This window comes from Xenopus tropicalis, chromosome 3 (assembly GCF_000004195.4).
Source record: "Xenopus tropicalis strain Nigerian chromosome 3, UCB_Xtro_10.0, whole genome shotgun sequence".
Lineage (NCBI taxonomy): Eukaryota > Metazoa > Chordata > Amphibia > Anura > Pipidae > Xenopus > Xenopus tropicalis.
The window spans coordinates 97719800-97747303 of record NC_030679.2 but is presented as its reverse complement, the minus strand read 5'-3'; the positions used below and the strand labels follow the sequence as shown (position 1 = coordinate 97747303).

At 38.0% G+C, this 27504-nt stretch overlaps 1 protein-coding gene across 10 annotated transcripts in view; it reads left to right on the top strand.

The window, feature by feature from the left end:
* The window catches only part of tjp1 (tight junction protein 1), a 201598-nt gene that overhangs the window by 150443 nt on the left and 23651 nt on the right, over nucleotides 1–27504 (top strand). For all 10 annotated transcript variants that reach the window (XM_031899168.1, XM_031899169.1, XM_031899167.1 and 7 more), the window contains 8 exons: nucleotides 5089–5145; nucleotides 13202–13326; nucleotides 17196–17298; nucleotides 17836–18115; nucleotides 19744–19847; nucleotides 20702–20870; nucleotides 21361–21505; nucleotides 26470–26612. In XM_031899168.1, coding sequence (XP_031755028.1) covers nucleotides 5089–5145; nucleotides 13202–13326; nucleotides 17196–17298; nucleotides 17836–18115; nucleotides 19744–19847; nucleotides 20702–20870; nucleotides 21361–21505; nucleotides 26470–26612 — 1126 coding nt within the window. The remainder of the gene's footprint in view (nucleotides 1–5088; nucleotides 5146–13201; nucleotides 13327–17195; nucleotides 17299–17835; nucleotides 18116–19743; nucleotides 19848–20701; nucleotides 20871–21360; nucleotides 21506–26469; nucleotides 26613–27504) is intronic.

Here is a 27504-nt window from a genome sequence, read left to right as displayed (position 1 = left end):
TCCGCTGGCAGCAGCTGATAGGAATATTAGCTAAACAACTGCTGGAGAAATGTAGGTGCTGATTCAATCCCAAAACCCTCTTAGTGATTTGTTCACTTAAACAATGCAGCCTTCTGTTTATTCTTCACATACGTTTTTTAACACTGGCTTCCTATATTAAGCTGAAACAACTGCAGTTCAGAATGTCTGTTTTGTCACTATACTCACTGGGCAGATTTATAAAGCATTATAAAAAAAAAAACTGCAACAAAATTTGCCAGTCATAGCCAGACTTTGCTGCAAAAAAAAAACAGGGTAATTTATTTACACAGTTTTTCTTGGAGTGACTTTCGCCAGAAAAAAAAAACACGTCAAATCTTGCATTCGGATGGCATAAAATAAGACACTCTGATAAATTAGCCATTTTAAAAAGCTTTATCCACCGTTTGTTTTCTGTAAATTTTCGTTTTACACAGCATAATATGTGGCACTGTGTATTGTTTGTATTGTTAAAGTGTGCCTTGCACCAGACTGTAAGTACAAGTGCGCAGCAGCCCCCTGTGTTGTGCAGCTGGGCCTTTCCGAAACCTTAATTTCACACTAGGCTGTTTCTACTCCTGTGCTAAAGCACCTGGACAAAGTAGATCTGTAACTTGTGTTATGTTCGTTGACTGGCATTGCGTCAGCCTGTGTGCACACACTGTGTTTTTTGGGGCCCAAAATGGCATACCATTGTGTAGAAACATAGGCAGATAAACAACCAGCCAGCATAGATTACTAACTAGGAATGGCAGTCCTGAACATATTTGCAAAAAGCATTGGTAGATGCTTTGTGTGCTCCCACATTTATCCCTAGGTACCCCAAAAATGCAAATACTTGCATGAATGGTTAGACTGGGGGATGGAGGCTATATATTAACTCCAATTTAGCTAACAAAAAAAGTGCTATTACCTATGTCATCTTGGCCCTGTTATTCTGCAGGCTTCCATTCTTAGTGACGTAACATCTTAACTAAGCAATCCACTACAACTTCTTCTGTCTGTGCTTTTTTAATTTTTTTTCAAGGTTAGGTGTCTGCATGAGAGGAATGCAGGTATATCCGCTTGTTACACATTTTCAGATTAATAGTAATATTAATCTTAAACTGGCCATACACTGTAAGATCCACTCGTTTGGAGAGGTCGGCAAGCGAGCTGATCTCCAACAGATGGGGCGATATTGGCCTAATTCGATCGTTTGGCCCTAGGAATTAAAATAGGGGGCATAGCCTGTCTGACGGGAAAAATCAAACCTGCCTGCCCGATCAAGATCTGCCCAATTTTAGGCCAGATGTCTGTTGGGGAGGCCTGTCTGTAGTGCCCATACACGGGCAGGTGAAATTGGTCCGTGTATGGCCTCCTTTAGACCGTGGAGCCTATCGAGATAATTTTATTTATTGTATAGGCATCTAGAACTACATAATAAATATGTTTTACATATTTATTAGTAGCATTAAAAAAACTTTCAGATTTAAAATGTTTTGTTTGAAGCTAACAGGAAAAATAAATGACATACAGCCCGTGGCATTTGCGCCGGGCCCCCCTGCAAAGAATCTTCAAAGGGGCCTAGAGTAGAGTAGCAAACTTACCTGCCCCCTGCCCTGACTTGCACTGCCCCCTGCTCATTGGCATGTAAATCCCTGCTTGCAGCCCAGTCTCCTACGTCAGAGCTGGCGTGGATCGGGGATTTACATGTAAAATGGAGGAAGCAAACCCTGTGGTCCAGGACCCCCTGTCCCCCAGGCTCTTCACACAATCCTTTATTGTTACATCACTACGTACAACATTACCAATTTTTACTGATGCGGTCTTTAGGGCAAGGGCACATGGGGCGGATCGTCAGCCTGCGGATAAGTGAAGGCTGACAATCGGCCCCTATGGTTAAAAAGTCTTCTAGTTGTGCCTGCACCCACAGCACTGGATCTGCCTGGGTGCAGGCACATGCAGCTGATATCCGCCAACAAATGTCAAGTGTCACGTGCGGTTCCAGTGCTGCTCGGTGCAGGCACAACTAGAAGACTTTTTAACCGTAGGGGCTTTTTGTCAGCCTTCACTTATCCGCAGGCTGACAATCCTCCCCAAGTAATTATCTGTTTCCAAGTACAGGTATGGGACCTGTTATCCAGAATGCTCGGGACCCTGGCTATTCTGGATAAGGGATCTTTCCAGAATTTGGATCTCCATAACTTGAATCTGATAAAAATCATTTAAATATTGAATAAACCCAATAGGCTTGTTTTGCCTCCAATAAGGATTAATTACATCTTAGTTGGGATCAAGTACAGGTACTGTTTTATTATTACAGAGAAAAAGGTAATAATTTTTAAAAATGAAAATTATTTGCTTATAATCGAGTCTATGGGAGATGACCTTTCCTTGATTCAGAACTTTCTGGATAATGGGTTTATGGATAAGGGGTCCAATACCTGTTATAATTTCTCAGTTCTTGTTTTGTTTTAAAGAAAAACTGGGAGTTGTTAAAATTAATTGTACTCTTCAGTTATAATTTTGTAACTGACAACTTATAATAGTAGGTTTGCTGGCATGCAGACCTTTTAGTTATGCATTTCATGGGACATAACTGTTCAGTTAGTTTACTGAGCACTCCAGTTCACAGTGTAAACATATCTATGTGTGTGTTTGTTGGATGTAGAAAGTATCCTATTATAAAAAAATATATAAGTAGTACCTGTATCTGGAAATTGAGGAGACTGAAACAGTTCACAAATAAATAACCTGTTTTTCATGTTTATATCAAGTCCCATGAGTTCTTAATTTTTCTATATTATATATATATATATATATATATATATATATATTATATATATATATATATATATATATATAATATATATATAATATACAGGACCTTTTCAAAAAATTAGCATATTGTGATAAAGTTCATTATTTTCTGCAATGTACTGATAAACATTAGACTTTCATATATTTTAGATTCATTACACACAACTGAAGTAGTTCAAGCCTTTTCTTGTTTTAATATTGATGATTGTGGCATACAGCTCATGAAAACCCAAAATTCCTATCTAAAAAAATTAGCATATTTCATCCGCCCAATAAAAGAAAAGTGTTTTTAATACAAAAAAAGTCAACCTTCAAATAATTATGTTCAGTTATGCACTCAATACTTGGTCGGGAATCCTTTTGCAGAAATGACTGCTTCAATGTGGCGTGGCATGGAGGCAATCAGCCTGTGGCACTGCTCAGGTGTTATGGAGGCCCAGGATGCTTCAATAGCGGCCTTAAGCTCATCCAGAGTGTTGGGTCTTGTGTCTCTCGACTTTCTCTTCACAATATCCCACAGATTCTCTATGGGGTTCAGGTCAGGAGAGTTGGCAGGCCAATTGAGCACAGTAATACCATGGTCAGTAAACCATTTACCAGTGGTTTTGGCACTGTGAGCAGGTGCCAGGTCGTGCTGAAAAATGAAATCTTCATCTCCATAAAGCTTTTCAGCAGATGGAAGCATGAAGTGCTCCAAAATCTCCTGATAGCTAGCTGCATTGACCCTGCCCTTGATAAAACACAGTGGACCAACACCAGCAGCTGACATGGCACCCCAGACCATCACTGACTGTGGGTACTTGACACTGGACTTCAGGCATTTTGGCATTTCCCTCTCCCCAGTCTTCCTCCAGACTCTGGCACCTTGATTTCCAAATGACATACTTTGGACCACTGAGCAACAGTCCAGTGCTGCTTCTCTGTAGCCCAGGTCAGGCGCTTCTGCCGCTGTTTCTGGTTCAAAAGTGGCTTGACCTGGGGAATGCAGCACCTGTAGCCCATTTCCTGCACGCGCCTGTACACGGTGGCTCTGGATGTTTCTACTCCAGACTCAGTCCACTGCTTCCGCAGGTCCCCCAAGGTCAGGAATCGGTCCTTCTCCACAATCTTCCTCAGGGCCCAGTCACCTCTTCTCGTTGTGCAGCATTTTCTGCCACACTTTTTCCTTCCCACAGACTTCCCACTGAGGTGCCTTGATACAGCACTCTGGGAACAGCCTATTTGTTCAGAAATTTCTTTCTGTGTCTTACCCTCTTGCTTGAGGGTGTCAATGATGGCCTTCTGGACAGCAGTCAGGTCGGCAGTCTTACCCATGATTGCGGTTTTGAGTAATGAACCAGGCTGGGAGTTTTTAAAAGCCTCAGGAATCTTTTGCAGGTTTTTAGAGTTAATTTGTTGATTCAGATGATTAGGTTAATAGCTCGTTTAGAGAACCTTTTCATGATATGCTAATTTTTTGAGATAGGAATTTTGGGTTTTCATGAGCTGTATGCCACAATCATCAATATTAAAACAAGAAAAGGCTTGAACTACTTCAGTTGTGTGTAATGAATCTAAAATATATGAAAGTCTAATGTTTATCAGTACATTACAGAAAATAATGAACTTTATCACAATATGCTAATTTTTTGAAAAGGACCTGTATATAATATTATAAATCTATTGCCATATGCACATAAGAATTTTACTATAATGCAAGTACAGCTGTACAGGGAATGTTTATTTTTATTTACATGAGTTTATCAAGAGATCTCTGTGTGTGTGTATATAAATACAGTATATAGTATACATCTACGTAAATCTGGCAGAAGTTTGGCAGTAGAGGTATGGGGCCTGTTATGCAGAATACTCGGGACCTGGGTTTTCCATATAAAAGATCTCTCCGTAATTTGGATCTCCAGATCTTAAGTCTTCTAAAAAATAATTTAACCATTAATTAAACCCAATAGGATTGTTTTGCAATAAGAATGAATTCTAGCTTAGTTTAAATAAAGTACGACTTACTTTTTTATTTTTACAGAAAAAAAAGGAAATCATTTTTAAAAATTTAAATTATTTGCTTATAATGTCTATGGGAGATGGCCTTCCTTTAATTCTGAACTTTCTGGATAACGGGTTTCCAGATAACGGAACCCATACCGTTTATTTTTCTAGATCTGTCTTCTGTGTTGCATACTTGTCTGTAATGGTTTGTACTTTCATTTTGCAATTAATAGATAGCATTTTTTTTCATCTGCTAACAATCATTCTTTATTTTGTTTCTTTTAGAATACTGTAATGGAAGAAACTGCAATATGGGAACAGCAAACAGTTACTCTCCACAGGGTAAGCTTGGTGCTGACTACATCATTTTGTATTCTTGTATTAATGGAACAATAGACAAAAGCCAGATGTCAGGATGTAAAAAGGGAAATTGTCATTTTCCTTTTTTTCCCCACTAAAAACTATGCTTGTGCAATAGCTTGTTTGCTGTGTTCTCTATAGAGAAAACATATGTTTTGTCTGCTTCTGTATTTTATATATTAAGTGATGTTTGTCATTATATTCCTTTTGTATTTTAGAGTGCAAACATATTATTATTTTCATGTTACTACTTTCTTAAAGGAGAACTATACCCCGCGGATTATAAAAAACCCCCTTAACTAGCACTGCCTTGACCCCCCCCTCCCCCACCTCTCTCTTATTACATAGTTTCAAACTTAAAAAACTGTCCCTATCGCTAAACCCAGCACAGCTCCGTACCTAGCCGACATCTTCCCTGCAACTGAACAGTCTTCGGGTCTCTGTGCCGATACAGACGCATGCTCAGTTGGTGGTAACAGGAAATCTCCTTAAACTGTGCATGCGCAAGCAGGGTCCATGTTGGCGGTGAGGAACAATTTTTAAATCTAGAAACCTAAAGAAGTTTTTTGTATTGTGTAAGAAAACAATGTATTGTAAATTGAAATAATGTTGGTTACTTCCCTTTTCTTATAGCACATTAATACAGTTATATCATGCTGTATAGCAAAAGTTCTAGTTAGTTCTGTACATTGATGTAAAAAACTGTTTACTCCTGATCTCTTTATATATTTGTCACACTTAATGGTTTCACTGATTGGTTTATAATCACAGCCCATATTATTATGGTATCATTTAAGAAATAAAGTTATCCTGCATCCTTATCATCCTTATCACTCATGTTAAAAAGTATCATGCATACTGACTTAAAGGAGAATGCAAGTCAAAATGTAAAAAGCATACTGCCCAATAGTCCTCCTATTGTTTAGTAAAAACGCCACACTTTTGTCTCACCTAATCAAATATTTACTCAGTCACACTTACTTCACATTTTCTAGAACAGGCAGCCATCTCTAAAAAGGTATTCTCCCTTCCTTTCCCTCCTTGCTTCATAATTCATGTGTTTCATTCCCTCCCCCCCTCCCCTCTGCCAGATCTGCTTCTGATTGGCTGGTGGGCATGTGTAGCTCAGAACAGGAGACAGGATCAAGTTACACACATGCTCAGAGAATAGGAAGGCTGCCGCTGGCACCTACAGGAAGGGAAGAGAGATTTTAGTGTTGTCACTGTAGGCTTCACACTGCTGTAGGCTGCTAGCACCAAATCTCAGAGAAGCAAGCAGGGATCTGGGAATGTAGATATGCAGTAAGTACTTAAAAAAGAATGCCTTTAGACTTACTTTAAATTTATATTAACCTTTCATTGTCCTTTTAGCTTACTCTGGATAAGGGCTCTGGCACACGTGGAGATTAGTAGTCGCGGGCGACTAATCTCCCCGAAATGCCATCCCACCCGCGAAAATGTAAATCGCCGGTGGAATGGCATTCGCCCTAATGGGTTTTTGTATTATAGTTACTATTTATTTTTACATGGAATTGGCCATTGCCATTCCTTTAGTGCACATTTACATGGTGTTCAAATTTTTTTTAATGCATTTCTTGTATGTTGGAGTTTTGTTTCTGTAATGTAATCCAATAGTGTAAAGTTTTCTCAGGTCTAATAATCTATAGATTGATTTCGAACAGCTGACCTGCTGTTTTGTTGCTGGGGATTATAGAGTCCCTGGCAGTAGATTGCTCTTCAAGTCCTGCTTCTTAGAAGCCATAACTAATATGTTGTATTGATAAGGAATTGAAATAAACTGTTAGCAACTTAAACAATATGGATTTAAATTATAAGGATTTACCTGTGCTAGCATTTTTTCTGCATTTCTCTAATACATCATTTCATTAATTACTATTATTTTGGATACTGACTAACCTTGTAGGCATGTGTGGCACCTTGGGAGGCAGCTTAGACAGATCATCTTACAATTTTATTACAGTGAATATGTTTAAAATAAAAATTAAATCTGCTGATGCTTCTCCATAATAAAGTGAGGTTGGCTAGAGCCAGATTGTTATGTGTTTGTGTGTTCTCAGATACATAATCCTTTTAGAACCACAGTTGAAAGAGTAAATGCCTCTCATCAGTGGCTATGGATGGGATAAAAAAAGTTGTGTATCAGAAAATTGCATGTGATACAGGAGCATATACTCTCTCCTTCCCATGTCCTTGCCTGCAGTTTGTACAGCAGGTACTTAATCCCCACAATAGAAAACAGCGCTGCTCTATGGTAACATTGTTCTTTGTAGTTAAAGTGGTGGTATACCCCATTTTAGCATGAGTTTAATGTATAGGGCTTCAGCTGAACATTCAAATTGCCTTTGTTTTACATCACAAAAAATCTATGGGTTTTTGTTATTTTTTTTATAGCTAAACAAGAAGATACTCCATCTTTGTGAGACAGATAATTAGATTAGCAATTCAGATAATTACCCTGTGTTATGGACTCCTAACCAAACATTCACAATAAATTGGAATTGATGGGATAGTATACTGGTTTATTTAATTATCTGCCTTACAAGAACCAAACATGGAGTAGCTTTAGTTTCCCTTTTCAGCTGAACAATTAACACAAAATAGATGAAAGCTAAGTTCAGCACAAGACCTATTTGTTGCAATCTTATTAAAAAGTGTGGTATACTGCCCCTTTAAAAGGGATGGTAATTACTCAGATGCGTTGTTTCATGCTTCCCACTTGCTTGGAGAGAAGCTGCTATTGCAAACTAACTTGTTATTGGGTATCTGCCAAGCTGCATTTCATTACAATGCATGTACTGTTTAGGATGCAGCTGTACTTGTAAACAAGCTTGAGATCCTGTGTGCCTGTAGCAAGAACAATGAGGGTTTCTTCTGTGAATGTAAAAAATGAAATTAGTTTACATAAATGGGTGCTGTCACTTTATTAAAGTGCTTTAACCTTTTGTGTGTCGCTAGTTAACAAAGAGATAGCAAGTTGCATCTTGTATGAAATAACTTTTAGCCCAGAAGAGGAAATCTGTGGAGCATTAAACATAACCTAAAGAACCTTTCATTTTGAATCTTTGTAGCTTTCTTGCTTAAGGGGGTGTGGGCAACTGAAAGTACACTTATTTGTTCACAGATTAATTTTTTTTTGATTTAGCACTTTATTTTGCAAAAAACAGACAGCTGGATACATGACACCATAAAGCTATTGTTAAATTATATAGAAATCTACAGAGGTACAGTAATTGCTCATCATTGCAGTGCACACAGCAGGGAAAATAAGTACACTTCAATGTTTTTCTCAGTAAATATATTTCTAATGGGGTTATTGACATGAAATTTACACCAGATGTCAGTAACAACCCAAGTAATCCACATACCAATACACCAAAACACCAAAGTCTTTAAACTAAGTTAAGTTATATTAAGAATGACACAGGGAATAAATATTGAACACATGAAGAAAAGGATGTGCAAGAGGTGTAAAAGCAAAGAGCTCTCTCAAGACATTCTCATCCTTATTGTTGTAAAACATACTGATGGCATTGGTTACATATTTGTAAGCTTCTGAATGTTCCAGTGAGCACCATTGGGCCATAATTTCGGAAGTGGAAAGAACATAATTTCACCCTAAACTGGTCACGCAAGACAGAGGAGTTAAAAGAATAATCAGAAGAGTTGCCCAAGAGCTAGGGATCACTTACGGAGAGTTTCAGAAAGACCTTGAATTAGCAGGTACAGTTGTTTCAAGGAAAACAATAAGTAATGCACTCAACCGACATGGCCTCTATGCTTGCTCACCGTGCAAGACTCTACTAAAAAGGAAGCATGTTAAAGCTTGCTTAAAATTTGCTGCACAATATTTGGACAAGCCAGTGAAATTCTGGGAGAATATAATCTGGTCAGATAAAACCAAAATTGAACTCTTTGGATATCAATGCACACACCATGTTTGTGCAGTGAAGTTTGGAGGTGGGAACATCATGGTGTGTTTTTCAGCATATGGTGCTGGCAGACTTCATATAACTGAAGGAAGGAGAAATGTACCGGGACATTCAAGACATTCTAGCTGCTAGAATGGCCCAGTCAATCACATGACTTGAATTCAATTTAACATCCATGGAAAGAACTGAAGATCAGAGTTCATAGAAGATACATTTCAGTAAGCGTGTTCAATACTTATTCCGTGTGTCATTTCACTTTACTACACAGGACTTAATTTATAGACTTATTTGTTTTGATTTCTTTTTATGTGTGGATTACTTGGGTTGTTACCGACATCTGGAGTAAATTTCATGTCGATAGCCCCATTAGAAATATATTTACTGAGAAAAACATTGATGTGCTCAATACTTATTTTCCCTGTTGTATTTACAATGGCAGAGTTTGTGCAGAGTGTCACTTGCTAGTTGTTTGTTTTGGATCCAGTAGAGTAGTTCTCGGGATAGAAGGTGGGGATGATGAAAGTGGCATCTGGGGCAGGTGGTATCAGTGCCCTGGTGTAGTTGGGTTCAGGTAAGCTCAATGCAAAATATAAATTTGTTTAGTGCGCTTCTTTGCATATGGGGGGAGGTATGTCTAAGAGATTCAAAGGCCTTATTCCAATCATTCAGGTTAATTTGACCAAAACTTTTCCAAATGTCTGAATGGAGCTTTGGAGCTTTAAGTGCATTGATTTTCAGAGTTAAACTAGCTGTTTGCGTTGTGTTGACAATGTTTCAGCAGTTCTCAGTGGCATCCAAAATCATGGTTAGGTCATTTTCTGGGGCCAGCAGAGTCATCTATTGCATTTTAGACATGTCATGTGAAGTTGGGGCTTCAATGCTTTCCCTTGCACCACCATCTTTGTCAGGTCCTGTTGGCACTTTGGGGAATTCCATTTGATACAGGAGGTATCTAGCTTAGCCAAGCTGTAATTGGTGGTTGAATGGAGGAGGCACTTTAGCTTTAGGATTAGTTAGTTGGAGTATAAAAATAGAGCATCTATGTACAAATGCATCCGGCTACGTAACTGGCTAGACCGCAACTCCAATGATCCACTGTTCACATTTTTTGTAAATTGTATGTAGGTGGTTAGGGGTTCATTCAAATTTTGCCTAAATTTACTATCACCCATTTCCGAATGAATCAAACCTAAGGGAAATAGCACACGGGGCATAGTGTTGCCCATGGGGAATTAAACTCCCTAAAGGTGACCTAAAATATCTGTGTATGTTAAACTATATTATGTGAACATTTTCCCTGATGCAGGTGAGGGAGCAATTATGAAATTTATATGTAGAGTAAAATAGTTTATATAGGGAAGATTCTTTTTTTCTTTGGATTCTGTACGAAGAAAATAAATTTTATTTTTAGGGGTCCACAGCTCCCTCTTTTCTACCTTGCTACTGGCAGCATGCTAAAATCAAGCCCTCCCACTGTTGTTCGAGTAAATTCTTTGAGAAATCCTTTCTGTTTTATCATGCACTGCTTGTGAGGTTTCTGTGTCATGTAATCTATGAGTGCTCTACGTGTTGTGAAAGCCACATGTTTGGCCTTTTTGTGTATCCCAATAAACACTAAAGTTGCCTATAATAGGCTATACTAAAAGGTTATTTAAAGGTGAATTTTCTAGATTAATTTGTTCAACATTTGTAACTTATTTTGTGTATACAAATTATGCAAATTTGTGACACCCATGGTTACCATTGACTTCAGCCCAATAAGCAGAATATAAATGCATTGATGATAGAGTGGAGCACATGTAACTCACAGGCTCTTATTGTATATGTATTATGTATGTGGCCAAAAGTTTTACACAGTTCATGAAATGAACATGAAATATCTTTTACATGTAGCAATCAGAATTTTAGTAAAGGGAAAGGCATTTTTGGGAAATGATTTCCCCTGTGATAAAAATCTTCTAATGTGCCATTACCTTAATGCTGAAAGTAGTACCTTTCTTGTAGTCATACATAGCGAAAAAAGTAGAGATCAGTGTTGGGTGACTTGACAGGCAGAAAGGTGAGAGGTAAGCCCCTTTGCTGTTCTAGGAAGATCCACTTTAATAGTTTGTTTCTGGGTGTCACTGGCTTAACAACCAAAAAAAGAATCTATTTTGAATGTCACATTTTATTGAGGAATATTGACTTCCTCTTTCTCATCTGTATCTGCTTTTTGTTAGGGTCATTAAACCTTAGCAACTAGATTGCAATTGAAGCTCCAAGCCTAAAATTAACAAAGTCTTACAATAACAAGCATATGATGCTTACATCATGCTAATTGTTTTAAGGTGACCTACTCAAAAGTGCTGCAGTTTATTTGTGGTAACTCTTGTAGGTTTTAATTTTCTGTCTAGACTTTATAGGTATGTCATTAAGGTTCAGTTGCTCTTTATAAAGCTTAAAAAAGGAAAAATTATTGTTTATGCATTCCCACAGAATACTCATTTAAATCAGGAAGACTATTTTTTCTATGTAATGACTAGGTTCCAGCTTCTACCTAAGCATTGCTGCATCTTTTAAACCTATTATGATCCACAAGTTGCCCTAGCAAGTACCAATCTTTGACTAGTGTAGAACACATTCAAAAGAAGGTATGTTTTCCTTACAGGTGGCTTTAGATAAAAATGGACAACTGACTTTTGATACACAAAGGTGGATTTACATATTGTAGTGACCGTTCAACCAAATGTTATGTGAAGTCCCTCTGCTTTCCAGAGAATCTGTCTCACTGTGGAAAGAATGGATTTAAATACTATCAGTATTATCCAGTATTATTCTTAAATAATGTTAAAACCTTTTACCTTGCGACTAACTCAACATATTTATTATTTTAGCATTTGTGGTACGGTATAGAATCCATTATCCAGAAAGTTCTGTATTACAGGAAGGCCATCTCCCATAGACTGCATTATAAGGAAACCGTTCTAATTTTTAAAAATGGTTACCTTTTTCTCTGTAATAACAGCACAGTACCTTGTACACAATCCCAACTAAGATATAATTATTCCATATAGAAGTAACACAATGCCATACCTGTACAATGTAGTGCATTTGCATAGTGCACATTCTCAGACATAGTATGTGATACATTATGGCAGGGTGAAACTCAGTTTATCTATTTGGGATAGATCAGATGTGTATTACATTTGGTGCCTTGTTGCCAGTTTGGTCTAATGGTTGGATCAGCAATCCGGGTGTAATCAACCTTTGTCCCTGACAGTTCTTTCCTTTGCTACATTCATGAATCTGTGTAGATCATAACCCATCTCTATTTGAAACACCGAGTGCTGGCAGTGTTTGTGTTCTGACTTTCTGAACTATTTAGAGCTGAAAAGCATCCCACATGCCATCAGGCATCTAAAAATGCACCTTGTGTGCCATTAGGCTAATGCCACAGGGGGCTGTCTCCCGACCTTTTTAGAAATGAAGGCCAAGAATCAGCCCCATGTGGCATTAGCCTTGGCAAAAGCTATACACTTGTAGAATGAAGAGAGTCACCTGCTGTGTAAACTGTATTAAATCGTAAGGGCAATGACAGACTTGGTATTTTGTCCCCCTTGTTTTGTCATGGCAGTGCGCCAGAAAATTCCATGACACATAACGGAAGCAGAGTTTTTCGGAATTTTGTTGTAAGATGCAACACCATGTGTAATATAGACCTAAGGATTAAATTAGTCAAATTTATTTTTCACATAGCCATATCAGTATTGCCTAAGCAAGTCTTCCTTAACCAAATCTACACTTATGTCTTCTTTTGTCTTGAGCTACAGCATCCCTTTAGTAGTTTCAGCAACGTCACACACAGCCTTAGACATTCACATGTTCCAGACATAATTATTGCGAGTTTAGATTAAATAAATAATTATGATGATAATTGATGTTCTGCATATGTAGGTGTTATTTCTGCAATTCTTCTTTTGAATGGATTTATTTCTTTGGAAAAATCTCTCAGGGATATTAAATATTTTCTGTTGCAGCATCCATAGAACCATTGTATATGTCATTAAACCTAAATTTAAACTGAATTTAACACATCCTAATTTTTACAGGCCCCTGGATTTGGATTTGGCATTGCAATATCTGGAGGCAGAGATAACCCACATTTTCAAAGTGGGGAAACATCAATTGTCATCTCTGATGTTCTTAAAGGAGGGCCTGCAGAAGGTTTGCTTCAGTAAGTCTTTCTTTGGTATTTTCATACTTTATTATCAGAAACAAAATTGCACTTGCTCACTAAGTCTTTTACCAGCTTCTACCTGTTAAAAAGATTTTCTAACGATAAAAAGTTCAGTAACTCATAGCAACCAATATGATGTTTGCTTTTAAATAGGTGACCAGCAGATGCTACCTGCTGGCTGCTATAGGTGGTAAGAACTGTAGCAGCAAACTTATTTTGTTTTATTTTGTATTTGGAATTCCGTGCACAAGTGTAGCTGTCCAATAGCATTTTGGAGTGAGGTGCTGTCGTGAGGACTTATAGATATATAATAGATAAAGATATAGATATATATCTATTATATATATATATATATATATATATATAATATTTTATATCTATCTATATACAGTGGATATAATAAGTCTACACACCCCTGGTAAAATGTCAGGTTCCTGTGCTGTACAAAAATGAGACAAAGATAAATCATGTGAACTTTTTCCACCTTTAATGTGACTTATAAACTGTACCACTCAATTGAAAAACAAACTGAAATCTTTTAGGTGGAGGGAAGAAAACCAAAAAAACTAAAATAATGTGGTTGCTTAAGTGTGCACACGCTCTTCTAACTGGGGATGTAGCTGTTTTCAGAATTAAGCAATCACATTCAAAATCATGTTAAATAGGAGTCAGCATACACCTGCCATCATTTAAAGTGCCTCTGATCAACCCCAAATAAAGTTCAGCTGCTCTAGTTGGTCTTTCCTGACATTTTTTTAGTCGCATCCCACAGCAAAAGCCATGGTCCACAGAGAGCTTCCAAAGCATCAGAGGGATCTCATTGTTAAAAGATATCAATCAGGGGAAGGGTACAAAAGAATTTCCGAGGCATTAGATATACCATGGAACACAGCGAAGACAGTCATCATCAAGTGGAGAAAATATGGCACAACAGTGACATAACCAAGAACTGGACGTCCTTCCAAAATTGATGAAAAGACGAGAACAAAACTGGTCAAGGAGGCTACCAAGAGGCCTACAGAAACATTAAAGGAGCTGCAGGAATATTTGGCAAGTACTGGTTGTGTGATACATGTGACAACAATCTCCTGTTTTCTTCATATATCTAGGCTATGGGTGGCAAGAGGAAAGCCTTTTCTTAAGAAGAAAAACATCCAAGCCAGGCTACATTTTGCAAAAACACATCTGAAGTCTCCCAAAAGCATGTGGGAAAAGGTGTTATGGTCTGATGAAATCAAGGTTGAACTTTTTGGCCATAATTTCAAAAAATATGTTTGGCGCAAAAAGAATACTGCATGGTGGTGGCAGCATCATGCTTTGGGGCTGTTTTTCTTCAGCTGGAACTGGGACCTTAGTTAAGATAGAGGGAATTATGAACAGTTCCAAATACCAGTCAATATTGGCACAAAACCTTCAGGCTTCTGCTAGAAAGCTGAACATGAGGAGGAACTTCATCTTTCAGCTTGACAACGACCCAAAGCATACATCCAAATCAACAAAGGAATGGCTTCACCGGAAGAAGATTAAAGTTTGGGATGGCCCAGCCAGAGCCCAGATCTGAATCCGATTGAAAATCTGTGGGGTGATCTGAAGAGGGCTGTGCAGAGGAGATGCCCTCACAATCTGACAGATTTGGAGTGTTTCTGCAAAGAAGAGTGGGCAAATCTTGCAAAATCAAAATGTGCCATGCTGATAGACTGAGTGCTGTAATAAAATCAAAAGGTGCTTCAACAAAGTATTAGTTTAAGGGTGTGCACACTTATGCAACCACATTGTTTTAGTTTTTTTTTGGTTTTCTTCCCTCCACCTAAAAGATTTCAGTTTGTTTTTCAATTGAGTGGTACAGTTTATAGGTCACATTAAAGGCGAAAAAGTTCTGAAATGATTTATCATTTGTCTCATTTTTGTACAGCACAAGAACCTGACATTTTATCAGGGGTGTGTAGACTTTTTATATCCACTGTATATATAGATATATATGGATATATAGATATCTAATATAGAGCCTAGTGATGCAGTGCCCTCCAGTGGCCAAAGTATCATAAAAGATAGTACAAACTTTTGGCAACTCAACAGACAAGGTAGTACCCTTGTTTTTGCTAGAAACGTTTTTTGTTTGTTTTTTTTAAACTGTAATCTAGCTGTTCTAGCTGTGGTTTTGTTTTAAAATTGTATAAAAGGCCTAACAAGAAGAAGGCTTTACTCATTCTTAATGCATAGGTCTGTTATGTGACATCTAATGGATAACAGCCCTATAGCTTATATTTCAGACCCTCATACCACTTCTCCGTTCTCTTACCACTTTCCTTCTGGGTTTCTCCGTTGTGGGCCAAATCCTTTCTAGTTGAATGGTAAATAGAACTTGCTGACATGCTGCACAACGATACCTTCACCCTGAGTGACTTTGTTACTAAGTGCTTTGCTACCAGTAATGTGCTTTGGTGCTTTTACATTAACATAATGTTAATGTCTAGCTTGGCTAGATTGCTCTTAGCATTAATATTGTAATATAATGGTTTTCCTTTGTCTGGAGAAAAAGGCTGATTATTTTAAATTCATACCGGCCAGTGTTTTTGTTAGGATGTTAAATCTATATAATTCATAATTTTACATTAGTCTGAGCAAAATGTTTTTCCTTTTCCAAAAAATTGTAAACCAGGAGTTCCTTTGTTTTTTACTTTTGACTGAATCAAAAGCTTTGCAACCTTGTAAGAAGATTAAAAGAAATAATAATAACATAGGTGTTACTGTGAAGTATATACACTTCCAATTTACACTTTGTTTTATTTTAAATACATTAGCACTACCAGCTGAAAATGTATCAATGTAACATTAACACATTTGCTGAAGCTGAAAGAATTTTGCCCCATCATTAGATACTTTAAAACAATTTTGTTATATTTCTAGCCTTTGAAGAGAATATTATATAACAAGCAAGCAATTAACTTGGTTATCAGTAGAATGCAGTATTTATTTTTCTGTGTACAATAAATATATATGTTTTGGGGTTACTGTCATCTAGGCAATACGTCTGTGAGAAATATTTTGCTCACGTACAAGCTATTTAGAAAAAACAACTGTTGCAATTTCACCTGTGTTGCATCGCCACTGTGTAACTGTTGCTCAAACCTTGTCCTTTACATGCAACAATACCTGTGGGAACCTAAAATTTTGTACAATCTTTTGCCATATGCAGCTTAGTTTCAATTAACTGCCACACTAAAGAAAGTATTTACGAAGTGGTACATAAATAAGTGCAGTTGTGGGCCTCAACGTGGTGCAGTTTAGGAGATGAGTGCAGAATTTAGTTATTTTAAGGAATAGGGTACATTTGACAGGTATAAGAAAAAAGTGCACATATTTTCAACATATTTGATAGTGCAGTATCTGCTTATATACCAGCCTACTAAACATATTGCATGTTCCATCCCACTGTTTATGGCACCCAAGGCATTTTCACCAAGGCTCACCTGTAAGCATCAGGGCAATTTAACAACTGCCATGTACTAGTTTAGACAGTGGTGTCCATTTTGTGTAGAAATGCTATCCTTATGTTTGTTGAGTAATAAATATATCTGGATTTTTAAATTCTGTTTTGTAGATCCAGAATGTCTTTTTATTAAAGTTTTTGTCTTTGTGTTACCCTTTCAGCACCCTCCATAAACATAACTTCTCCCACATACACACGCTTACAATTCTTTTTGATACCATGTGCAGCAGTTCTCGCTAGGATCTGGCATTCAGCAGGTATCTCCAGCTTGGTACACCTTTTCAGTCTCAGAGTCTGCGCTATGAATATTTACATTTTTCTGTTTGACAATATATCAAGTAAAATTTTATAATTTATATTTTTATATACCTCTTAGGGAAAATGATCGTGTTGCAATGGTCAATGGGGTTTCTATGGATAATGTCGAGCATGCCTTTGCTGTTCAGCAGTTGAGGAAAAGTGGAAAAAATGCCAAAATTGTAAGTCTTCCCTATTTCTGTAATACTACTGAGCTGAGTTATATGTTAGTGTATGGCCATAAAATATAATTTAACACTAATAGGTATTTGGCAATCTTACCAAATGAGTTGATGATGTATATTTAATGTGTGTGTGTGTATGTATATTAATATATATAGATGGTTTTTATGCCGTGCTAGACAACTGCTTGCCAAAGAAAGTGGAAAATACTCAATTCACCTTTAAATGTCTTTGTATGTAGTTTCTTGAGATTATTCATTTTGAGTGTTTGCATTCTCATAGCAGCACATTGCTGCTATCTTGGAACTAGCGGTTGTTGAGGTATCTGTCTAGTGACCCCCCCCCCCCGTGGCACCCTTGGCATGTACCTCATCCTCCTACCCCTAAAATAAAAAAGAAGTATGATTGGCTTATAGTAAGGTCTGAAATATTGTTTCCCTGTTACATTCTTTAACATGTTTGCAGTTGGGCCAGAATTTATTGTGTGTTTTATTTTCTGCCCTGTATAATGCCCTTCTGTGATCAACTCAATATAGACTATCCGGCGGAAGAAAAAAGTGCAACTTCCAGTAGTTCGTTCTGACCCAGACCCAGTGTCTGAGAATGAAGAGGACAGTTATGAGGAGGATGTGCCTGACCAGAGAAGTGCCCACAGTGGTCCTGGTGCCAGCAGGAGAAGTGAAAAAAGTTGGGTGAGGGACAGAAGTGCAAGCAGAGAAAGAAGTTTATCACCAAGATCAGACAGAAGATCTGTTTCTTCCAGTCAACCTGCTAAACCTACCAAAGTGACCTTGGTGAAATCTAGAAAAAATGAAGGTAACGCGTATAGAAATAGGAAAAGGCAAGGACAGCAAATAAGTTTTCATTGCAAATCTAGCCCTAATTGACCCTAAAAATTTTTTCAGGTGTATCTTAAAGGAACAGTAACACCAAAAAATTAAAGTGTATAAAAGTAATAACAATATAATGTACTGTTGCCCTGCACTGGTACAACTGGGATGTTTGCCTCAGAAAGACTACTATAGTTTATATAAGTAAGCTGCTGTGTAGCCATGGGGGCAGCCATTCAAAGGAGAAAAGGCACAGGTTACTTAGCAGATAACAGACAAACCCCCATTATATGGGGCTTATCTACTAGTTATCTGCTATGTAACCTGTGCCTTTTCTCCTTTTTTCCAGCTTGAATGGCTGCCCCCATGGCTACACAGCAGCTTATTTATGTAGTAGCTTTTCTGTCGCAAAAACACCATTTTTTTGCAGAGCAACAGCACATTATATTTTAATTACTTTAAAACACTTTAATTTTTTTGATGTTACTGTTCCTTTAATAATAAGGCATTATCTCTAAATGGCTTTCAGACCAAGCCCCCTTGCCACTGCTTTAGGCCACAGACCTGGAGCAGTTGTGGGAAAGGCTCGGCATGAAGGTCAGTTAGGGTATGGCAACAGTTTGAGAACCACTGATTATTGGATACTGTATTGAATGACAAAAGTTGCATTTTCTACACAGGTAAACAAACTGTAGTGCATTAAGCAAAGGCTAATGTGCCTGATATGTATTGTTTAATTATGCATTCAATTATATACATGTTATATTCCTATTCACCTTGCACATGCTCAGTGGCTCTAGGTTGATTACTGACTAGGAAGATTTACTGAACATATACTTAACCAAATATGGAGGTTACACGTTTAATGTTAAATTACTTTGAGTAAATTAACATGTCTTCAATAACTGTTGTTCAGTGGTTAAGCCTATACTAATTTTGGCTGCAACTAGGATCAAACAGGAGAAAATTTCCCTGCTAGTTGAATTCCAGATCCTGAGTGGTTAAATAGTAATCAGTTCAGATACATGTTGTATTAGTTTTCATGCATCAATGAGATAACTGCTGATACAGCATACATATTTTATATGAACTTTTCCCTTCAAAATCATTTCTAGAATCAACAAGTTCCAGTGTTAATTAAGAATTTGCTTCACTGTGCATTGCATGATTACGCAGGCACCATCAGATAACAACACTGACCCACAGTATTTGATGATTTACATATTTGGGTTATGTGATGTAACTACCTCCCTTTCCACTCTGTCAGATATGTTGCAGTGCTTCTAAGTAAATAACCCAGAGTCACTAACAGTGCAAGGACACTGGCCACAGAGAAAGGTTTTGGCAGTGTTGGAGATAGGAAGGGTCACAACTTGTCTTGTCACAACTGGTCTGCATTATCTCTGGACTGGCACAGTATGCCCTTGATAAGGTACACTGTTCATTTAGTTCTCATTTAACTGCATCCTTTAAAAAAGTGCCAAATGTGTTTGATTTCATTGGTACTGTATACCAATATTTATTAGCAGCGCATACATTCTAAAGAATCTTTAGTAGTGTGATAATACAAGTGTGGATGTGGACTTTCATTTATTTTATTATTTTATTCTGCAGAATATGGTTTAAGGTTGGCTAGCCACATATTTGTAAAAGAAATTTCCCAAGACAGTCTTGCGGCAAGAGATGGAAATATTCAAGAAGGGGATGTTGTGCTTAAGGTAGGATGATTGCATAATTCATTACAGCAAAATCTACCCACAGATGGTAGATTAGAAATGGTAGCAGATGGTGGCTGTATAACCTGTATGCAGTCTGTGACCTCTCTTTGGGTTACATGAACATATATGATTTATCACCTATAATATGAGATACATGTTAAACTAAAGGTATCGCTCTTGAATGGAAAATTGCACCCCATATTTGGCATTGGCACCCTCAGTCTGGAGCACATAAGGACACAAATTGAGGACACTGCATCTGCTGGCATGTTTTGAAAGTGCAAATAAACCTAAATCCTTGCTGGGTCAGTCTCAAAGCTAATACTTTTTAAAGGTTGATTAACAACAAAAAGTGGAAATATAACATTTTACATTTAAAGTATGCTTTTGTTGAAAAACATGAACAACATTTGGCTTTGCATCGTTTTGGTTTTCTCATCACTTTGGTTTTCTCCTGCTGCTGGTTGCACAACTTCAGATTATGGAAGCGATTAGAAGGGCTTTCCTCCAGTGACTCCCATTGTTTCCAGTGGAAAGCTGTTTCGGAGCAGTTAGTAGTCAGTGATAGCAGAGATCTATTGCGGGCGACTGAACCACTCCATGGGACCTTACCCTAAACAGCTGTATGTTACAGAGCTTATGTTTTATCTGCTGTGTAAACAGCTTTAGTGGCTGTTTAATTATATTACGGTGCTAGTTTTACAGCAGGGACAAAGTAATGGCTTGCATGGCTGCTTCCAAACACTTTGTATTGCAACTGGTACCTCCTTTCACTGTGTTCAGTTTCCTGGGAATATATTACTCTGTCATTTAGAAATAATGTACTTCACAATCCCCTCATTGTTCTCTTTCAGATTAATGGCACAGTCACAGAAAACATGTCTTTGGCTGATGCAAAAACATTAATAGAAAGGTCGAAGGGCAAATTAAAAATGGTAGTTCAAAGAGATGAACGAGCAACTCTACTTAATGTCCCAGATCTAGATGACAGTCTCCATTCTGCAAATGCTTCAGAAAGAGATGGTAAGTTCAAAAGCAAAACCATGGAAGTTACAGGTGATAAGTACCTGTAACTGGCTAATCTGCTGGAATCTTCTGTGCATTATCATTTATATATTCAGGTAATGCATTGCTTTCTTTGAAATGGAACCATAGGTTTGTGCAAATGAATGTATATATGACAGTGCTCCCCGCTGAGCACATTTACCCAGGGGGTAGCAAAACAGGGCCTTAAACACACCTCAAGCAAATTGAGTTCTTAACCGCAGTTCCAGTGAGTAAGCCCTTTTCTCATTTAAAGACATTGGCCTGTAGCAGCTGTCAAAACACAGCTGGGCTTGAGAACGTTACCCCAATCACTAGACTGAGAAGATACAGGGGATACTCCTGAATTAGCTTTTAAAGCCCAATAAAAAAAATTGCAAAATAGGTGAGCATATATAAGTTTTTACCAACTTTTGCATACTTTGAAAATTTTTATTCAACTTTTTAACTGTAATCATTTATTTAACAGACATTTCAGAAATTCAGTCGCTAACATCAGATCATTCCAACCGTTCACATGATAAACCTCGCCGTAGCCGTTCACGGTCACCGGACCAGAGGTCAGAGCCTTCAGACCATTCCAGACATTCTCCACAACAGCACAGCAACAGCAGGTAATAATGCTTTTGGTTAACGTTAAATAATGGATTTGCAAGTAGACATGTAATTTGCAGTAAATACCAGCAAAATTAACCTTCTAAACATCTTACCTTCTAAACATCTTATTTCCAATTTTACTTCAGGAGTAGTCCAGAGCAAAACTTAAATGCTCTGATTGCAGAAAGGTTTTTACAAAAATATATCATCACTTTAAAACTCTTTCTAATATTATTTATACTTTCTAAAATTAAAACCGCTGCCCATTACATGTAATGGCTCAGTGGCTAGCACCTCTGCCTTGTAGCAATGAGTTTTAATACCAGCCAGGGTACTATCTGCAAGCAGATTGTATTTCCTGTATCTGAGTGGGTTTCCGTTGGTTGCTCCGGTTTCAGCAATCAGCAATTTGAAAGAATTTTGAAGATGGTGCCTGCTTTTGGGAACAAACCAAAGAACTACTGGCTAGGAAGCTGATGCACTATTCTGTTCACCATCCAAAAACTGCAAACATTCCTTAAACCTAAAATTTTTATATGAAAGACAAAAAATTAAAACAAGGTTATAAAAGCTCAGCTGGACTTCACACCAGTGAAACAACTACAAGCTTGGCTTTATTATTATAGCAGACAAGTACTTTCTGTGAAAAAGGACATTGTAACATATTGTATTTTTTTTAATTACAATTTAAACTGATTAGGAGTCAGTGTGTACATTTTTGCCGGCACTAGGTACCCAAGATTGCTTCTGACTCCACAGCTCTGGTGTGTGTATGTGATAGGAACCTTAGATTGTAAGCTCTACTGGGGCAGCGAGTGAAAGGAATGATGTATAATGACTGTAAACTGTAAATGTGTTACAAAAGTTTAAATTACAATTTAAACTTATTAGAAGTCAGTTGGTACATTTTGCCGGTAAATTTTTTAAACACTGTGATTGATAATAGCATAAATACATAAATATGAGCGGCATCTACGAAAGAGTGAGGCCTAGATGCCTGGACAGTTACTTATACAATATAATAGTGCCATGAGGTGATGGCATATAATAAATTGCTAAACTTGCATAAATATACAAACTGGGAAATAACTATCTGTATTTGTACATCAGAGCTAGGGATAGATTATACCGACCAATGATGCGACCACAAGGCTGATGGAGTTGGATTACTGCGGATTCAATACTATAGATGTAAACAGTATAAAGATGGCAGCTATACTACTCTTTTCCTGGATTAAGGTGGCCATATATGGGTAGATTTAATCTGCCGCTTTGAGTCCTGTGAGCCGATTTGGCATTTTATCTGCTTGTGTATGGAGAACCCCCGACAGGCCTCCCCAATTGATATCTGGCTAAAAATTGAACAGGTGTCAGGCAGGATTAATTTTGCATTGGGTCCTACATCGGCTCCTTGATGCCGTCGTCAGTCCAACGGCCCCCTATACCCACCATTTCAATTTGATTGGTCCGATATTGCCAACCTTAGGTGGGCATATCAAGAGAAGATGTGCTCGTTTTGGCACCCAGACACTCACTGAAAAACTGTAGCATAAAGCCCTAAAAATTACATATCGGAGGATGTGGTGAACATGAAATACCGTATATACGCGAGTATAAGCCGATCCGAATATAAGCTGAGGTACCTAATTTTACCTAAGAAAACTGGAAAAACTTATTGACTCGAGTATAAGCCTAGGGTGGGAAAGGTTTGTCTTTTTTCATTATGTCATTTACAAATAAATGTCTTACTACACTGCACTGCTGGGAGAGAACATAAATATATATTGATCAAACTTGAAATTGTTGTGCTGTGGTAAATTGCAGTTTCCAGGAATCCCTTAATGGCTGAGGTTGTTAATTGAATATCCAAATGACTGTTGTGCCATGGGATGAAGTGTGCATCATAAAACCATTTATGCTTACAAAGGATGTTATGGGCACAGCCACTGATGCCATAACACAATGAATGCCAGTTTGGCCTCCCTTCGGTCTGCCGTCCGTCTCTACATCCTTTCTCTCAGCTCCCCGTACTGCTCCTCATACTGCTCCCAGTAGTAGTTCAGTTAAAAGTGATATGCAACAATGGTCGGCATAAACTTCCCATATCTCCGGCCTGTGCAATCCCACTTGTGATATTAAGCACCATTGGCTAATACTACAAACTGACATGGGATGAAGTGTGCTACACATTGATATGTTTTTAGGGCTGCATTCTTTAACGGGTAAAGTGGCAATTAGAAGTGTTAGCAGACTTCTTATTCTAATGGTAGAATTAATAGCAACACAGGCTGACACTGCTGACATACCGCTCCCCGCTGCGTCTTCTCTCTCAGCTGGCAGGTGTGACAGAGGACGCAGGGGGAGGGGGGGGGCGCACGAATGCAGCTAGCCGCTCAGCAAAGAGAAGACACAAGAAAGAATATGGAAAGAATCATACGTGAATAGTTTTCATAAAGTCATCCGTGAACTGAACACCACTGAACTGAATCATACGAATCATCCGTGAACTGGACGCCACTAACACGTGAATCATCCCAGTACCGCCATGAAGCCTGTCTGTTATAGTGAACATAATCATCCCAGCGCACATTTGGCACACTCTGACTGTGCGCGAATCATCCCAGTACCGCTCTGACATTCGCGCACCCCCCCCATCTCCCGTGTGCGAATGTCAGCAATGTCAGGGCGGTACTGGGATGATTTGCGCACAGTCAGAGCGCGCCGAACGTGCGCTGGGATGATTATGTTCACTATAACAGACAGGCTTCATGGCGGTACTGGGATGATTTGTGCGTTAGTGGCGTTCAGTTCACGGATGATTCGTATAATTCAGTTCAGTGGCGTTCAGTTCACGGATGACTCTATGAAAACTATTCACGTATGATTCTTTCCATATTCTATCTTGTGTCCTCTCTTTGCTGAGCGGCTAGCTGCCCCCCCCCCCTGTGAATTGACCCGGCCCCCCTCCCCCCGCTGCATCCTCCGTCACACCTGCAAGCTGAGAGAGAAGACGGAGCCGTACTGTGAGAAGTATGGGGAGCGGTGTGTCAGCCATATACACTCGAGTATAAAGCACATTTTTCGTTCTGAAAAGCTCGGCTTATACTCGAGTATATACGGTAGATGGCAGACACTAATCATACAAAAGTGACTTCTGGGAATGCATTGTAGGTCCCCAATACATAATACATGCACAGATTTTGTTATCACCCAACCCAATTTTCTAACCTGTCAGATCCGGTCTGGTCTAAACGACCAATCACAATGGTACGAAAATTAACAGGCTGATAATTCGAAACCCACACATGGTCCAAAAATTGTACAAAACGTAGTTTCATGCAATTATCTCATTGCGTGTACAGCTAGCTTAAGGGTAATGTCCCATGAAGAAATTAGTCGCCCATGGTAAATCTCTGCTATCGCAGGCAAATAATCTTTCCGAAATGCCTTTCCACCAACAGTAAAGGGAATCACTTCTGCAGACAACTTCACACGACCTCAGAGCGACTGATATCTCTGTGGGACATTACCCTAAATGGGGTTCTCTGTTAACTGCAGTGATCCATTAACAGTGTTTATTTCTCCTATATTTACCATTGCAGGATGACAAAACAAAGCTGTTCCACCCATGTTTAAAAACTTGCCAGCTTTATCTCTTGGCACAGGCGTATTGTATACTCCCGTTGATTGACGAGAAATTTCTTATCTTTTTGGGACCATATTTCCTGTAATTATTGTTAATAATGGATAACAAGGTTACATGTTGTCCTTCCAGGATCACAGCAGTACAAACATTTAGATGCAGAGACATCCGTAGCCATGACAACTGTAGTTAAAAGACAGGTGATTGGCAGATGTCCCCATCCTGTTATTGCTATAATACACTTTAGAGAATAATGAAGAATTAAAAAAAAAAAAAAAAAAAAGCGCCTGTGTGTGATTTTTACAACTGTTTTTAATGGAACCCAAGTGTAAAATGTATATTTAAAAACTAATTTTTGCCACAAGATCTGGCAATTCCCTAACTCAGCTGCAAACAGGAAATGTGGCTAAGCTAAAATAAGCTGCCAGCCTTAAAGGGGTAGTATAAGTCCTTGTTCAACATAAGTCCAATGAATAGGATTTTGTCTGGATAGGATGAGAGCATGCATGAGTATCTTAGCTGTTGCTTGTGGAAGAAAGCTTTAATTTGAGATGCCACGGATTTGTCCTTGTAGAGAAGGGGATGATACATGATAATGAAGTAGTTGATAGATATATTTGGATATCATTAGTATACAGATGACATTAAAATGAGTGCAATAACCCCAACAAGCTCTGATTTTCTCCAATAGGACATAGTGAATTAGTCACTCATACTAAGGGAAGGCTGCCATGTCTGGGCAGAAACAGATAGAGATATTGACATCTATCAAAACATTGCCTTTGCATAGTAATTATAAATTTGCCTTAAATTAATTTGCCAGATGCTTTTACATTACCTATTTGATAGCCTATGTTCCTCTTTGAGGGGGCTCCTATATTTGTGCAGCAGTAATCTTTTAGCATTAGAAGCTATATCTGACAGGTTAAGAGGGGACAGTCAGGTTGGCAAAACAGTCAGGTCACGAACGTCAACAATTACTTACAAAAGCAGCCCTTTCACCAAATCAACATGACCTATAGGGAACTTTAAATATACATGAATATTTTGAAGAGTAATGTTTTAGTGTCTGTAGGACTTTAAGAAAAGAGAAGTTAGTGATTACCCTAAAAAAGATTCTATCAAGTCACTTCCTCTCGTTACTTTTAAGCAGGAAGGCTTATTTGAGTGACTTTCATACCCAGTATCAATGAATACTTAAATATGCAAGGATATTAGAATTTGTTAGAACTGTTCCTTTACACATCTTTGTTCTAGTTTTAAATAAATACTGTTCTGAATTGTAATGCAAACCTCTCTTTTTCTCCTCCACCCCCCCCCCCCCCCCCCAATCCACAGTAGTCGAAGTCGAGAGGATGAAAGAGTTTCAAAGCCTGGTGCAATATCTACTCCGGTGAAGAATGTCAATAGTGTACCTCTTTCCAGAACTGCAGAAGAACCCTTTTTAGAAAAGGCAGATAAACAAACACCTCCTCTTCCAGGTAATATTTTTTTTCTTTAACACAGTGAAGTTCTATTTAGTGTTCTATTCCTATTAAGTGTTCTAATTCTATTGAGTGTTCTAATTCTATTAAGTTAAAGAGTCTGAGGCTAAAACACTAATGGAACCCCAACTCTTTGCTGGCAAAAAAAACAAAAACAAACAAAACCGTATTTCAGAAATACCAAAAACAGATTTGTTTAAATGAATGGGAACATGTATAGGATCTGTTACTAAGAAGACTTGGGATCTGGGGTTTTCCAGATAAAGGATCTTTCTGCAATTTGGATCACCATACCTTAAGTCTGTTAAGTCATTTAAACATTAATGAATCCAGTAGGATTGTTTTGCCACCAATATGGATTCTTGTAGCTTACAGTGGAAAAATTAGAATTGTTTGCCTTAAAATGGACTCTCTGGGAGATGGCCTTCCTATAATTTGTTGATTTCTGGATTTTTTGTTATGTTATGTTACATTCTATGATCTTGGGTTATTTTTTAATATTTTTCCCTTCAATGTTAGATATGTCCCTGAATTTTCAAGTGAAGTGGTGATCCTATTCCATGTTTTCTAACTTTAAGCTTCCCTGCTAAAGGGCTGAGTTTGCCATGCGCTGGTACAGAATCACAAAAAATAATGTACACCATTTCTAGCCAACATATTTTTAGTTAAGTTTTAGTTCTCCTTTAAGTGCAATCATATCTGTGATACAATAGCTATACATAGAATGAAATGGGCTAGGTAATAGTACATCCGGAAGCATCTCTCATTACTATTTGCAATTAAAGTAGGGTGCTCGATGATGTACCAGTTTATCTGTAGTTTAACCATGGGTGCCAAATTCTTGAAAATTTTGCATGGGTGTCCTTTAACAGACTAGGTAACTTTTCAC